Here is a 15,005-nt window from a genome sequence, read left to right as displayed (position 1 = left end):
TATCTGCAAAATAAGTTGTGTATGTAAAACGATGTAAACCTCTCTGTACACTGCATGATTTCCCCTGGATAACCCTTCATGGCATCAGGGTTCATCTAAAATAGAGCCTGTAATCTTTAAAACTGAGTGAATAGCAGATTGGCAACATGCTAATTCAAGTTAATAACTATAGTATAAAACATCAGCTTCAATATTTTAGAAGTGTTCTATCATCTCCTAGAATAAACTTTATTGTAGTATTCAGATCAATGTTCCTCTAACTTAGGTATCTGAGGTAGTTAGCATTGTAAAAAAATGCAAACGAAAAGTCAAACACTAATTTAAGAGATAAAAGGAGAAATTTTAGTTAAAATACTTTACAATAAAATAATTATGATTATAAATCTCTTTAGTTAAATATATACACATTACATGGTATTCTAAAAAGAATGAACTTATTAAAGTTTCAAGCAGATCTAATGCACAAATTCACCACTTTTTCAGCTTAGACTGTAATGTCAGTTTAACATTCATAAATGGCTGTGTCAGACTAATGGCATTGTTTTGTGCAAAACTAAAAAAAATTATGAAAAAAAGTCGTTCTGCTCCCACAGTTAATAGATAGAAAAGGTAGTTTACACATACACACACTTACACACACAAACTTTGATTGCATACAGAGGTTAGAATGACCAGCACTAAAATAACCCCCATCTCTACAAAATAATTAATATCTTGAATTGATGTAGTTTCTGAAAATTACAAATTTTAAGTGCTAGCAAATTGTGCTTTTAGGCAGCCACGTGGCCAATAAGGTAGATGTTGTCATAAAGGTGCCCTACAAAATCTTCACTAATATTCTGTGCAGCTCGTCGTGTGTTTCGGATGAATTCCCTCTTTGACATTTTGTTCTTCACGTGAGGGCTTGTTAGATCAATCGAAAGGAGAATCAAAGAGTAACACAGTACATAAACTGCATCTAGACAAGAGAGAATAAATAAAAAAAGTTTAAAAAAGAAACTGGGATCATTGAAAGTATTTTTCCCTGTCTAAGAACCTTATGATCTTTGTCATCTAGGTTCATAACTTTATACACATATACATACACGTATATGTACAACTACTCAGAAGGGTATCCATAGAAATAAAATTTAATATGGCAACTTTCAAAGTGATAATGTCAGCACACTGCCAAATGAGAATTTACAAATCTCTTAATATTTCTACATAACCCAAAAGCCACTAAGGGCCTTATACATTTTCATTTAAACTGATTCCTGAAGTTTGAATCAACTAAAGCCAACATCCTTATCTTTTAAATATGTAAGCAGTTACACTGCTAAAAACTGCCTCCTCCAACCAATTAGAAATACTTGTTAGCTTGTATGCGGCCCAATATTCCCTTTCATTTCTGTGAGACTATCCACAAGGTAAAACGTTAAGTGTGTAAAACTCTGCAAGAGGAACTTCAGAAACGAAAAAAGCTCAAAGAACATACAAAAATGGAAGAAAGATACCATGGAAATAAACCAAACTAATCAGCTAAAAGAATCTCTGTTTTTTGGGTTTTTTTTTAAATGAAAAAAATCTTCAACAAAATTTTTCAATTTTGTACTTTCAGATATACACGTTTAGGTGCCAACATTTAAGCTGTCAGAAATAGTAGCATCATCCAGAAGTATAAAGACTGATCCACAGCTCATTTTTGCTTACCAGGGCTAAGGCCAAGCTCTCTCATCAAATCAGGATTACAAGCACAGAATCTGTGAGAGAACTTTGTTATGAGAGTTTCAAGGTACTCCCCACGCTCCTCAGGAGCATGAATGTGTCTGAAGAACTCTCTCAGTGCATTTGGCAAGAACTGATTTCTGAAGTTGTGCAGCGTCACAAGGTCATCCAAAACATCTCTCCTGGAACAACAAAAACCCGTATCATTAGAAAGGTTTCTTTTAACTATTTAAATATGAAAATGTGTAGATGTTAAAAATAAAAATTAAAGCTTTAGAATAGTATGAGCTTTTGTTTTGTTAAAAGGCAAAATTATCACTAACAGCACAAAGATAATATAAACACACATTCTTCGTCTATTTGTGGCCAAATACTATAAAAACATACACAAATAAGAACTCAAAGTTTGTATATATATTCAATCAAGGTCTACACAGAGGCTTTGATTCCTTTAATCTGTGACAAAACCATTAAAAAGACAGTAAAGGGAATAGATTGATGCATGCCACACATTTTGATGTCTAAGTAGAAGCTGTTACAGGACTGTCTTGTTAAAACCAGGCTTCAGCTAGGCAAAATTTGCTCATGGAAGTCCACCAGAATGTGATGTCCTCAAGTACTTTGCACTGAACACAAACACACATAAAAGATTCAGACCACACCTATATTGTCAGATGCAAAAAAGACAGTAGAAAAAAATTTGGAAGCAAATTTGAAGTGAACCTAAGAACGTTTTCCTATGTTTAACCTGATTTTTACCCTGCTTGTGAGTTTCAACATTTTAAAAAGTAGTTTTTATTTTTAGTGTCTGATCATACGCTGTTTATGAAGGGAAGATAATGTTAGTGACTCCTACTGCCATTTAACTTGCAATCTCATCCATTAAATGGTTTGTATTTTTATTATCGTCTAGGAGATTTATAAATCTCAAGTTTTACTGCACAGGACTGCCAGTGGTGATAACATTACAGACTCTTTTTATTCCTTTAGTAGCACAGGCTGAAGAGGATGAGAAGCAGGAGAGAATTCCTGTTGAAGCGCTGTTGGCCCTCTGCTCTTCCTACTGAGGTGCAGTAACTATTCTCCTCCATGATACTGCCCTCCCCCAAGCCGAGGGCATGAGAAAGCACTGTGGAGACAGAACATCAGGCAGGGACAGAGCTCCCCTCTGCAGCTCCTGATGTCTCCAAGAGGCTGCTCCCTTCCCTGTCAGGAGGTGTGTGCAACTTCCAATCAAGAAATCTCAGACAACCAAATAACGGTTAGATGATTCAACGTTAGTTAAAAAGCCATCATTCCTTTGTAAAGTGATAATTACTTTTTCTGAATAAGATCCGCAAGAAAGGGGAAAAAAACCCATCAAGTCAAAAAAAGCAGCAAAATATCTATGTAAGATTTTGTGAGGATGTGAGATTTATCATTTACAGGTGATATTTTTGAGGATTCTTATTAAGTCCTACAGTAACATAAATACTTGAACAGAATGACTGTTCAGATTTAGAAGAACGATTACCTAGCTGCATTGTTTTGCCTTTTTACATCACTGAAGTGGCATCTCTACATTCAAAATATTGTTAAATGGGGCTGAACGTTGAAAATTAATAGAAAATGCCTTAAGAGAAATTTTAATTACCTTTCATCAAGGTAGATTCTCAGCTTCTTCCAATTCAGTGTTCTTGTGCAAAAAATAAACTTAGCTATTTCTTTCGGTGAATCATCTAGTATGCCTTTGGACATAAAGTAGTTGACACCCTGAGATAAAATACAGGTACATATAAATATGTTTAATCTTCATAATGTATTTAGGAACAAGTATTGTACTTCACAATGTAGGACTGTAATCCTACGAATTAACTGGTTTGTTTTTCAGAATGGTTCGTCCTCCTCTAAATCACATTTCAACATGCAGAATACACTCTAAAATTATAAATCAAATGCCAAGAGACAATTTAATGTTATGGTTGAGATTTTACGTACAGTCATAGTAGAAAATTTTAAATTATGAACCCCACAATGAGCATGATGGTTTCTTTAATAATTTCTTTACAGTGTATATCAGCATTTTCCTTTTCATACTATTGTAATAGTATTTAAAATGTTGTAAGGACCGTAACTGTTAATTTCATAACTTTTGCAAATAAGAAAATCTTAGCCATAATGTGTTTAGTCTTCAAGGTCTTTCATTAAAACAGTAATGTTCTCACATGTATACAATGTACCACATTCAAACAGATGCATTAAATGCATTTGTTTAAATGTGTAATAATGCAAATAAACACAAGCACGCTGATTTCAAAGCATAGGTAAGTATCAACATATATAAATATGCATACACATAAATAAGAACACTATGCCTAACATAAAAATAGTTTAAAAATACAGAATTGCATATAATTTATAGTCATGATTTCCAGAATTTTACACTTTTACCGAACACACATTTCTAATAGAATAAATATGGCAAATTTAAAGTATTTCAGTGATATTCTGGATTCTCTCTGGTAATTGAAATATCCCAAAGCATAACACTATTTTCCTTACAACCACAGAAATCAAAACCCAACTAATGGATTTAAAAAATGTTCACACTTTCCAACAGCAACAATCTAAACCTTAGAACAACTAACCAAGTTCTTCTGATTCAATTTGGCAGGGGCTGGGAGCAGTTCTCAGCAATTTTTACCAAGCAGTGTTGCAATACTTAAGTACAATAGATCTTGACTACAGCATAAGGATGAAATGTAAAATGAGTAGGACAGTGCATTTCTGCATAAAATAATGTACCAAGGCCACAACCTAAATCACCTTTAAAATATGTCTGAAATATTTTTTCATAAATTTTCTGATATCAAACTATCACAATATTTTTTAAGTCTGCCATTTAAGTTTACATTACAGCTACAAAGATGTAGGGGCAACCTATCATTCAGTGTGTATAAACTAAACTTCCCAGTGCTCTTGAATTCTGTGTGAAAAAGAAATAAAGGGCTGAGTGCAGGTTTGGAACATTTTGTGAAGTGTCTTAGTAAAGCAAAATCTTAGTTGCATAAAGCAGGAAAATAGTTACAATATATGTTTAAGAATACAAATTAAAAGCCAAAAAACATGTGTAGCATTAACTAGCTATTTTTACCAGTCCACAGTTTTTGCTTATAGATTCATAGAAAAGAGCAGTTAATCAAGACACATTTATTTTGTTTAAATGATGGTTTATAAAAATAAATAAAAACAGAAAGGTTTTTAGATAGATAAACCAAAAAGCTAGCAGTGTTATGCCCCAATTTTATGAAAAATCTATATTTAGGATGACAATGTAACATGTATTGCTCTATCATCTTGCATTTCAGTCCGAATTAGCTCATATTGAAGGTTGTTCATAATACGGATGAACAACACGTTAAGTACTTTCTCGAGTCACAGCTAAATAAGAAATTAAAAATGGAAGATAACAAGGATTTTGGGAATTTATGTAAGATGAGCAGCAGAATATCTCCTTTACATTTATCCCAAGTTAATGAGATTCATGTGTTTGCTTCAATAAGAAGTATTAGCTTAAGACAGTACAAACTGAAGCCTGGTGAGGAAGTTTTGAATAGCATTCCTGCTGCAATTAATAAACACTTCTGCAACAATCCAGCAACCACCTAGCATGACACAGCAGAGGCACGATGACAATAACACCCTCTTTAAGATGGTAGGTTTGTTTCTCTGTGACAGTAAATGCTGCAGTTTCTTTCTCATGCACTAACTTGCAGCTCAGTGTAGGATCACCATCTGACAAGCTACAAAGTTTTTGCATTATTATTCTCTAATTCCTTTCTCCCCTACCACACATAATGCTTGACACTATCTTTCCCTGTGAATGTACTTTTGTCAGCTCATTCACAGGTAAACAGGGTTTAAATAAAATACAGTTCACCACATGCCATGGTTTTTAGTTGCTTTTTATTTCATCCTAAGCTATCAAAAATACTGTTTGCAACAGTAGAAGCCTGATTTCTCTTTTAAGTTTTTAAATTTTGTCTCACAGCAAATGAAATTTATTTACAAGATTTACAGCATGTCATTGAATCTGCTTTCCATAACACCGCAAATACTACCTTGAAAACCTCTCAGAACCCTTGCTTCAAACAAATCATTTTTGGTAGCTAAAATGGTCACTTGTGGCATATATAGTAGCTGAAGTAGGTAGCCCTACACACTATTAAAATCTATGCTAAGATCAGTCAGCTGGTGATTCTCTTAGGAAACATTTGACTGCAGTCAGGTAGGCTACTCTGTGCCATGATCTATCAGCTCTGAAGAGGCCTTTTTAACACTTGGGAAACATGCAGAATGAGCACATACACTATTTTTTAAAATTCTAATTCAGAGGGCTGTAATATTCTTAGCATTAGAGAATTAGGAAGGATGCCTTAAACCTTGCCTCTGTGGCAAGCATGTTATCTCTGAATTTCAGACAGCTCTGGATAAAATATTAATGCATGGAAGTGTTGATTTAAATTACACATGCAAACAACAACTTTAAATATAGACAAACAGTAACAACAAAAGCCACTTGTTTTATTTCAGTATGTTATTTTTTACAGTTTTTTCTTTTCCTTGCACACAATGCTTGTTTTGCCAGCTATTCTATTAGAGCACTGATACTCCTTGCTTGTTTTCTACCTGTTTCCAACAGTCTTTGGATTTGTTAATATCCATACAGGATCTCTAAAATGGAAAACTTTTCCTTTTAAGTGTTGATTCCATTTCTGCATTGACTATCTTCTTTGCTAAGAGTACTTTCAGAGCACTTCAGTACAGCAGTCAACATTAAAACTTTTGTAGTTGCCTTTGGCACCTCTGTTTAGATATGCATACAAAACAAACCAGACATAGCTTAAGTTAATGGCACAGAAATTTTGGAATCAGTATCTAGTATAGTAGGGTCCCAACTTCTGCTGGTGATTCTAGGTAACACTAACATTATTAATAAATAATAATTAGACACATATGGTATCATTGTTACCATTTTTTTAGGGAAGTACACTCTCTCAATGTTCTGGAACAATGTATTGATGAGATATTGTATAATACAAATTTTCATGACTGTTTTATTAAGTTAGGAATCAAGTCATTTGGTGGTCCACATCAAAACAAATGTGGACACGATATGTAAGATACATTGGAAACAGTGTCTCTTTCACTGTATGCCTTTAAAACACAGTCTCAGTGAGCCAAACAGAATAGCAGAAGTTGCAAATAGTATGCGGACATATTTTTCATGTTACAGAGAGTCCATAACTAATAATTTACAAGATTAAACCATTCTGATTTTAATGTAGAAATATCAAAAAGTTTCAGCTCAATGTTGCTTTCAAGCTTTTTTTATAAATCACACAAACGATTTTCTTTCCTCTACAACATACACGTACCCATACTATTCTTCTGACTGATCAATCAAGGCATCTCAAAAGTGGCTTGCTTAGTAGATCGCTATGAAATAGGGCAAGTTTCAAAACTTTGCTTAGAAATACAGCACAGTAAACAATCCATCATCTACAGACTATCTATAATTAAAAGTCAGGTAAGATTTACACAAGTGACTAACACAAGTGGCTTTACACAAGTGGCTAACAATTTATAACCAGGAAAAGGTCAGAAAAACCTGGCCTCCCTGTCAAAAACTAAGGGCAGCTTGCAGAACGAGACAATCAGAGTAGTGCAAAGACAGGTTTAGTATAAGCACTGTCTTACTGTACTTTATTATTATGCTGTGCAAAGGAAATATTGACCTCACTGAAGTCAGGGAGTTTTGGTACAGTACAGATTCCACAAGGTTCATAAAAATAAATGCTATTAAATAGATCAGTTAGAACCATTAAGGATGAAAAAAAAAATAGAACTTCTTTCCTGACCAGAAGATTCTTGTTTGTACCTTTATTTTCAATTTTAGCTACAAAGCATTGATCCATGTAATAAACTTGACTAAATATTTTGTAGGCAGTTAGAAACTGGATACAAAACAATGGGAAATAACTTCTGGTTGCTTACAAATTTTGAGTTATAAGCACACGAGATGAAATGAGCACTCCATGAGAAACATTTCACACACATCATATACTCTTTAAAATAAAATATTACAGAAATCAGGTAGGCAGATTAAACAACATATTTATATTCAAGTGCTAATACTAACACTAAACTATCCCCTCTCTCCAAAGAAACAACAAAAACCAGGTTCCAAAATCTTGTCTACAATGGTGGCGCCATACGAAAAAAACCCAACAAAACCACCCAACCAACAAAAAAAACCCCAAAACCCAAACCAAAACAACAAAACCAAAATAAAACAAAAACCCCAACCCAAACATGCACTGGAGGTTTTTTTTTTTTCAGATTACATGTCATGTGTTTAGGCACATCCTTTTAGCAGAATGTGAGCACCTGCTATGAATTATGCAAGCTCATGCACACAACCAACACGTTAAATTACAGCAGATACCACAACACCATGCACACAACAATGGCTAACCAGAGAATCCTACCACAAAGTGTGCAGATGCTCTTCCCTACCCCGTGAGCCACCGCTAGCTCTGGAGCTGTTGCTGTGGAGCCTGGTTACCCATTTTCATGACATGGGCGGTGTCCTTTGGAGAATCTTGCTCCTGTGGCTGTAAGTATTCCTATTTTTATAGTAATTTGATCAGGTCTGTTATCAAATGTAAAGCAGAGTTTGGCAGGAAATTCGGAGACACAATTTGTAATAGTGGAATGTCATCTCATACGTTCCAGTCACAGTGTCCTTATAATAATAATAATTCTGCCAATATCACAGTTGTAAACAGTTAAAGCAACAGTATTTGTGAATTCTCCTGAAACTCAGGCCCTGAATGACTCCTACCAGGCTACGGTGCTCCACAGGGAGAGAGGAACAGAGCCCTTAGGAGATACCCTGAGGTTCTCATCTCTCATTGAAGCAGAGTATTTGTACTTCTATTGTAAAATATAACCACAAGAAGCAAGAGTAGCAAAATAAAGTTAATACCTAATTTAGGTATGCTGTAAGTTAGCTCTAATTTGCAGATCTTATTGCCCTTAAAAATAATGAATCTTCTATTAAGTGCCTTTTCTGAAGGCTCCAAATGCTTTAAAGATACCAAGATTACTTTAAATAAGGTTGAAATATAATGGCACATTATAAACTGAGATAGTTAAATGAAAAAATTGTGTTAAAAAATTGAAATACAAAGAAAAATTTGGACAGACAATGCTACCAGCAATATACTTGATGTATTACTGAAAACATGTAAGTTGCCTAAATATTACATCTACTTAGAAAGCTTTCACATTTATTATTAAATTTGTGAAAATTCTGCAGAAAAACAATACTAATCACTCAAGTGGCCAGGCGCTGATGTCTCGATGCTGTTTATCAGAGTTCAAGGCAGAGTTCTACCAGAAAAATTACAAAATACTCTATTTGTGACTGATAAAAGTAATGGTATCTTAATCAAGCAGAATATGAGACAAAGCAAGAACTTAAATGAAATTACATTATTGCAAAGATTCACAGAACTGCTTTATTTATTTTACCCCATCACACGTTCACACTTTCTGTATCATATCAGCTGAGTGAAATTTGATCCTAGAAGTGTTTCTTTTCATATCTCAATCCTTTTTCTACTTGGGATTTATTCAATTACCACTTCCATGTATGTGTGTAACTATATGCAGGAAGCCGACAGCATTTTTGTGCAGTACTGTGTACACTCTTTTCCTAGGAAACATGAAACAGGAGTCTTGTTTTATACACAAAAGACTCTCTCTGTCACTTGGGCATTAACTGTCTATCTCCCAGGCAAAAGCTGTCTACTCTCAAACTGTTTTCTTCTTTGAAAGGTGACAGACTGAAAGCAGAAACTGACTTTTCCAGTTAGCTACATGAACTTATAAATGAAAACCTTTCAGTCTGACAAGGGATGGGGTTTTTTTGAAGACAAATTTATATTGTTCTATAAGAAAAGACAGTGCACAATAAACACCTACAGAAACTAAATCAAACTGATCTTCAGGATAGTTCAGCAGTAGATCTTTTTCATACTTCAAGATTTGCTCCTTGATAGTGAAAATAGGTGAAAATCCCCGACAAGAAAATGTGATTGCAATAGAAGTAATCAGACTTTATACCTCATCCTGCTTTGTCTAAAGTGAACCAAACTCAAGCTCTGCATTTTAACATTTTTATTTATGTAAGCTCAATGTTATGCTCTTACAATTCCCCTCTGTCTCTTCAGTTAGGATATCTGCCTTGTTCCTAAGTTAATATGTGGTTATGAATTTCTGGCATCCACAGAAGTGTACAGGCCACTTAACAGGCAAGTCATGTAAATGATGTGCACAGGTACAATTATAAAAAAAGACCAGGATACTGCTCATTAACCACCCCTACAGTAAAACAAACACTGATTAAAACTTTGTTTTTAGATGGATATAATTATAAAAAAGCAATCAAAATTATTGTAATTGTTTATTACTGTCAGCAACAGTTCACTTACCTCATCAGGGTTGGCATTAAAGGTGAGACTGCCCTCATCTAGCTGCATATACAATTTTCTAAAAGAAAATCCTAGAGGCGGATTCTTATTGTATATAGAACAGTGACCCCAAGTGGATTTGCACAACCTATGAAAATAGAATTAATCTATTATAAAAATTCCTTTCCAAATTTCATGGATTTTACAAAAGCAAAATGTAACCAACACTGCAAAGCTAATACTTGAGCTATAAGAAAAGTTAGAAGTAGGTTACTGTAACAGTTATTAAGTTATTTTGCCATGTTTTTCTAAAATCTTCAATTATATGATTAATGTTTTCTTCTCACAGAGGTTTTGGTGTATTTGAGTGCAACATCAAAACCTATCCCAGTAGGTGGCATCATTATGACAACCACAGAGCAGGGATCTCTGGCACTCCTAGAACCTGAACACTGGAGGACAGTGACAAGTTGTTCTCCTGGGGTACTATGACAGATTAAAACATTCTGTTTCTTTTCCTGTGCCCCAGTTGTGCTGCGAATTGGACACTGTATCTGCACACAATTATGCCTTTAATTCGGCCCTTTCCCCATCTGTCCTTCACCCAACTCTTCTTCCTCTTGTCCTAACTGGCCAGTCCTAACAACTAGATCCAGTCCCATCCCTCTCTATCTTCTATAACTTTTGAGCTTCTTTCCTTTTTATTCCACCCTGACTCCATATCAGTCTCATCAGTTTCTGTCCCTCATCTCAGTTCCTTTGATGATACCATCGGCAATTCCTTTTCCACATCAGATTCCTTATTGAACTGGTAGTTCTGCTTCAACACACCTACCCAGTAACTAATTAGGAACCATGTGTAGGACCCAGCAGGTAGTCACTGGAGATATAGCAAAGATTCTGTTTTCAATTCTGGAACCTGGGTCTTATTTGGACTGAGTTAGGAACTGCAACCACAGTACTTGCCAAAGTTTAAACACACCCTTATACGTGTGGAATAGTGAAGATTTTTACAGAGATTATGCAAATTGAGATTTTTATCTATTGCTAAATCAGGATGCATTTTCATTACCAAAAGAAATGTGGAATAAATGTGAGTATTATTTGGAAAGACTGCACAAAAAATGGTTGAACTGTTTCCCAGAACGAACTTCAAGGAAAATATGTATCTCCACCCCACATGTTAAGAATATATACTGCATGTAATTAAGAAGCTCTACTACAAGCTTTGGTCTAAGGGATTTATTTCTATTTAGGTTGGGTTTGAGACCAAGAACTGAGCACAGTACAATGCATATTGACAAACTTAGAAGCTTACTGGTATCCTTCACTAGAATTCCTTCTCCTGTCAATAGAACAGTCCCCAACAGCAGAACAATTGTGACTAAGAAGTTATGCTGCATTATCCTTTGCTAGGTTCAAACGCATGATAGGAAGGGAAACTGCTTAATTCAAACGCAGCCGGGCAAGGAAACAGACGAGGGGAGGAAGAGATATAGAGCATAATGAAAGGTAAATAAACAACCTGAACAGCAACCCAACTGCTACAGTAGTAATATTGTCTGTTAAGGGAGAAGAAAATGTTGTGAAAGAAGCTAGAAGTTCTGCTGACCGTCTACTCTAAAGATTAGTATGATTTCATCAGTGTTTCCTAGTGTTGTAAAACATAAAATACCAAAGAATATGTTAATTACATTTTGATATTACACTATTTTATCTTAAAAATGTTCCTTTATTTATTTCCCAGACATACAAATTCTGCATATGTTATACATAAACGTGTTTCAAGTGTTAGGCTGCAGAAATTTCACTTGAGAAAAAAACAACCTTTTCTTTCCTCCCTCCACAGCCATCTTCCAACAAAGATACCTAATTTGTGTCAAGTGTAGCAGATGAGTTCTCACTTCTCTTCCTTTGGAAGTTTGGCTGAATATGCTTGCTTGCTTAAGCTAGACAACTGTTCAAAGTTCAGAGAAGTAATGATACAAACACCTGAGATGTGCTTTGAGATAATACAAAAGTGAAGACAAGTCCCTGTGATGCTATCTCAAACACCAGGTGTTTAATAATACACGTGTACACTTGTGCCAAGCATGCTTATGTATGTAGCAATGTCCAGTAATACCCCATGCTAATTAGAAATCCAGAATAACACATTTTTAAATGATACATGTTTCCTCTTTACAAATCTCATTTAACTTAGGAAACCTTTGCTAGGTTAGAAACACATACTGAAGCAAATTTAAAATCTAATACTTTTTACTATGCCCAGGTGATATTTCTTTTTTCATGCTTACCCTTGCCAGAGGAGCTCATCATTAGCAAGATCCTGCCAGACACATGATGCTAGACAGAGATCAGTTGCATTCAGGTATGACAAAATGGTAAAACTGAGCTCTGGTGGCAACATTTCCAGGTTAATGAATCCTTCTTGTTCTTTAGATTTTCTTGTCTTCAGCAGGTGGTAGATGTCAATGCCTCCTTGAGCTTGTTTGCGGTGGCTCGTATTGGAAACGTTGTTGTTAGCAGGTATCCTCCTACCATGCTCTCTGCTAAGATAGCCTGGTCCACTGTATCCTTGCTGCTGCAATTGCTGGTTTCTAGCAATTCTCCAGAGTCCCTGACCCATCTGCGAGCCTGCTGGACATAAAATCCAAATTAGATATTAACAGCTATTTGTAAACATTTGTAAGACAGGCTCAGCACATAAGAGAAATGTTAGGGCTGATCTGAATAGGTAGAAAGTGAGTTCTGGCAAAGTTATGTTGACCAGGTAATCAGTCTTCATAGGGCAATTGAAAAAATACTGAAAACAAAACCTATTAAAAAAACCTAGAATTTTTTCAAAAGTTTCCATGATCGAAGAGCTACAAAATTAACAATAAGCTTCTTCAAAGAGTACCAAATATTATCTATATTGTATGCAAGTTAAGAAACCTTAGGCTTCAAAACATTTGGACTTCTTCAGACTTTCTTCAAAATTTCACAAAAAGACCTTATTTAGAGTCAATGAAGGACTCGTTAGAGTCAATGATTGGATAACACAGTGGCTGACACCAAAACAAAGTTTAATGACTTCAGTGACAATGCAGTAAGGATTCTGAGTCCTCAGAAACAAGAGAAAAAGTATCTTTCCAAGCTTTCATACCTAGTAGCATAACATAAAGCCTTGATCATAAGATACTCACATACTTATACAGAGAATATCACTGCAGAAATAGTATAAAAAGCCTTTTTGTAATGTAAAAAAATAAATTAAAAACATATTTGCTTTTAAGGACAAACTGAAGAAATTTCACAGAAGAAACAAAATGAGACAGAATTTAAACCAGTCTAAGACCAGCTGCTGAAAATCACAAGCTCTGCTATTTGTGTAGCTATTCAGCAGCTTATACGCCATTTGTTAGAACACATATAATTTTCCCAATCACGTAATTACTTTCAGCTCTGTAATAATCCAGGATGAATGGTTTCATAATAAAAGATGAGCAAACCCATTGTTATGAAGCCTTTTAAGTAACGACGTCAAAGACTATATTTTAAAATTATTTTGAACCTATATTTTCAATCTTCAGACTCAGTATACCACTCAAATGCATGTTTTCAAACGTCTAATAATGTAATCTTAATTGAAAACTCTTGATAGCTTGGCTGGAGTAGCTACCACAGTAAAAATAACATCGAGCTTGTTTATAAATCGCTGATCTTCTCTTGCTCTGTCTGCTATCTCTCAAAGTCTGATTTAAATTCTAATTGTTGCTTCCTCATGTTACTTTGCTACTTACTGCATAATCAATTCTTTTGCAGTGCTGACAAGCATGACAGGATGCTAAACGTAATCTAGATTAATGCTGCATTAGTACTGGATTCTATTTTATTCAATAAAAAACAACACGCACTCTAGATATAAACACTCTCCACTTTATAGTAACTGAGCCCTACAGCTGCTGATTTGCAGCCACGATTATCCCAACAGGAAAACGTTCCTTCCTTCGACGTAAGCCTGTCGAAACTGAAGCTTCGTTCATAGCAGCTGCATTGCAAGCGAGGCCTGCTGGTCCCCCCCGGAACGTGAAAACCCTTCAATCCCCACTGCGGGCCACCAGGCTGGCGGGGGGAGGCACAGCCCGTCCCGCAGGCCCAGAGCCGCCCCGGGGAGCCGAGGCCCGAAGCCGCCCAAGGCCGCACCGCGCCCCGAGAAGCTCCGCAGCCGAGCCGCCGCCCGAGCCGCTCGTCCCCCGGCAGAGCGGCACAGGAACCCGGCCCGGCCAGAGCCGCTCGTCCCCCGGCAGAGCGGCACAGGAACCCGGCCCGGCCAGAGCCGCTCGTCCCCCGGCAGAGCGGCACAGGAACCCGGCCCGGCCAGAGCCGCTCGTCCCCCGGCAGAGCGGCACAGGAACCCGGCCCGGCCAGAGCCGCTCGTCCCCCGGCAGAGCGGCACAGGAACCCGGCCCGGCCACCCCGCTCCCGGGGCACCGGCGATCGCTGCGCGCCGGGTGCCGCCCCCCGGCCCCATTGGGCCGCTCCCGGAGCCCCGGCCGCCGATTGGCCGCGCCGCCCGTCCGTCCGCGCCGCGGAGGGGCCCCCGCGGGGCCTACCTGTGCCAGCTCCGCTGCAACCGCCGCCGCGACGAGCCCGGCCCGCCTGCGTGCGAGGGCCGCGCCGGGCAGGAGGGGCTGCGCGGGCCTGGCGGCGGGGACGGGCGGACAGGCCCAGGGAAGGAGCCTCGGCAGGGAGGCCGAGCCCGCCGCCGCCGCCCCGACTCCTGCCCGGGCAGCT

The 15,005-nt window shown here is 37.2% G+C and overlaps 1 protein-coding gene across 3 annotated transcripts; it reads right to left on the bottom strand.

The window, feature by feature from the left end:
• Window positions 1-319: 319 nt before the first annotated feature.
• FBXO8 (F-box protein 8) lies at window positions 320-15,002 on the bottom strand. 3 transcript variants are annotated; one of them, XM_058803218.1, is made up of 6 exons: window positions 14,825-15,002; window positions 12,524-12,866; window positions 10,248-10,374; window positions 3,341-3,459; window positions 1,693-1,889; window positions 320-958 (listed from the first exon to the last, which is right to left on the bottom strand). In XM_058803218.1, the coding sequence occupies exons 2-6, from the start codon at window positions 12,853-12,855 to the stop codon at window positions 771-773; spliced, it is 963 nt and encodes a 320-aa protein (XP_058659201.1). In that variant the 5' UTR covers window positions 12,856-12,866; window positions 14,825-15,002; the 3' UTR covers window positions 320-770. The 3 variants fall into 3 exon arrangements, with proteins under 3 accessions (XP_058659201.1, XP_058659202.1, XP_058659203.1); XM_058803219.1 differs by having other exon boundaries at window positions 12,524-12,863; window positions 14,825-14,986; XM_058803220.1 differs by lacking the exon at window positions 14,825-15,002 and adding an exon at window positions 14,012-14,551.
• Window positions 15,003-15,005: the final 3 nt, after the last annotated feature.

The sequence above is a fragment of the Ammospiza caudacuta genome, chromosome 4, assembly GCF_027887145.1.
Source record: "Ammospiza caudacuta isolate bAmmCau1 chromosome 4, bAmmCau1.pri, whole genome shotgun sequence".
In the NCBI taxonomy this organism is placed as follows: domain Eukaryota; kingdom Metazoa; phylum Chordata; class Aves; order Passeriformes; family Passerellidae; genus Ammospiza; species Ammospiza caudacuta.
This window is presented reverse-complemented; position numbering and strand designations above follow the sequence as displayed.

Coding starts and splice junctions, on each gene's coding strand:
- FBXO8 (XM_058803218.1), bottom strand. CDS start 12,855: ATGGGTCAGGGACTCTGGAGAATTGCTAGAAACCAGCAATTGCAGCAG. Junction 3,460..10,247: donor TTAATGCCAACCCTGATGAG/GTAAGTGAACTG, acceptor ATTTTATCTCAG/GGTGTCAACTACTTTATGTC. Junction 959..1,692: donor AGAGCTTGGCCTTAGCCCTG/GTAAGCAAAAAT, acceptor TCTCTTGTCTAG/ATGCAGTTTATGTACTGTGT.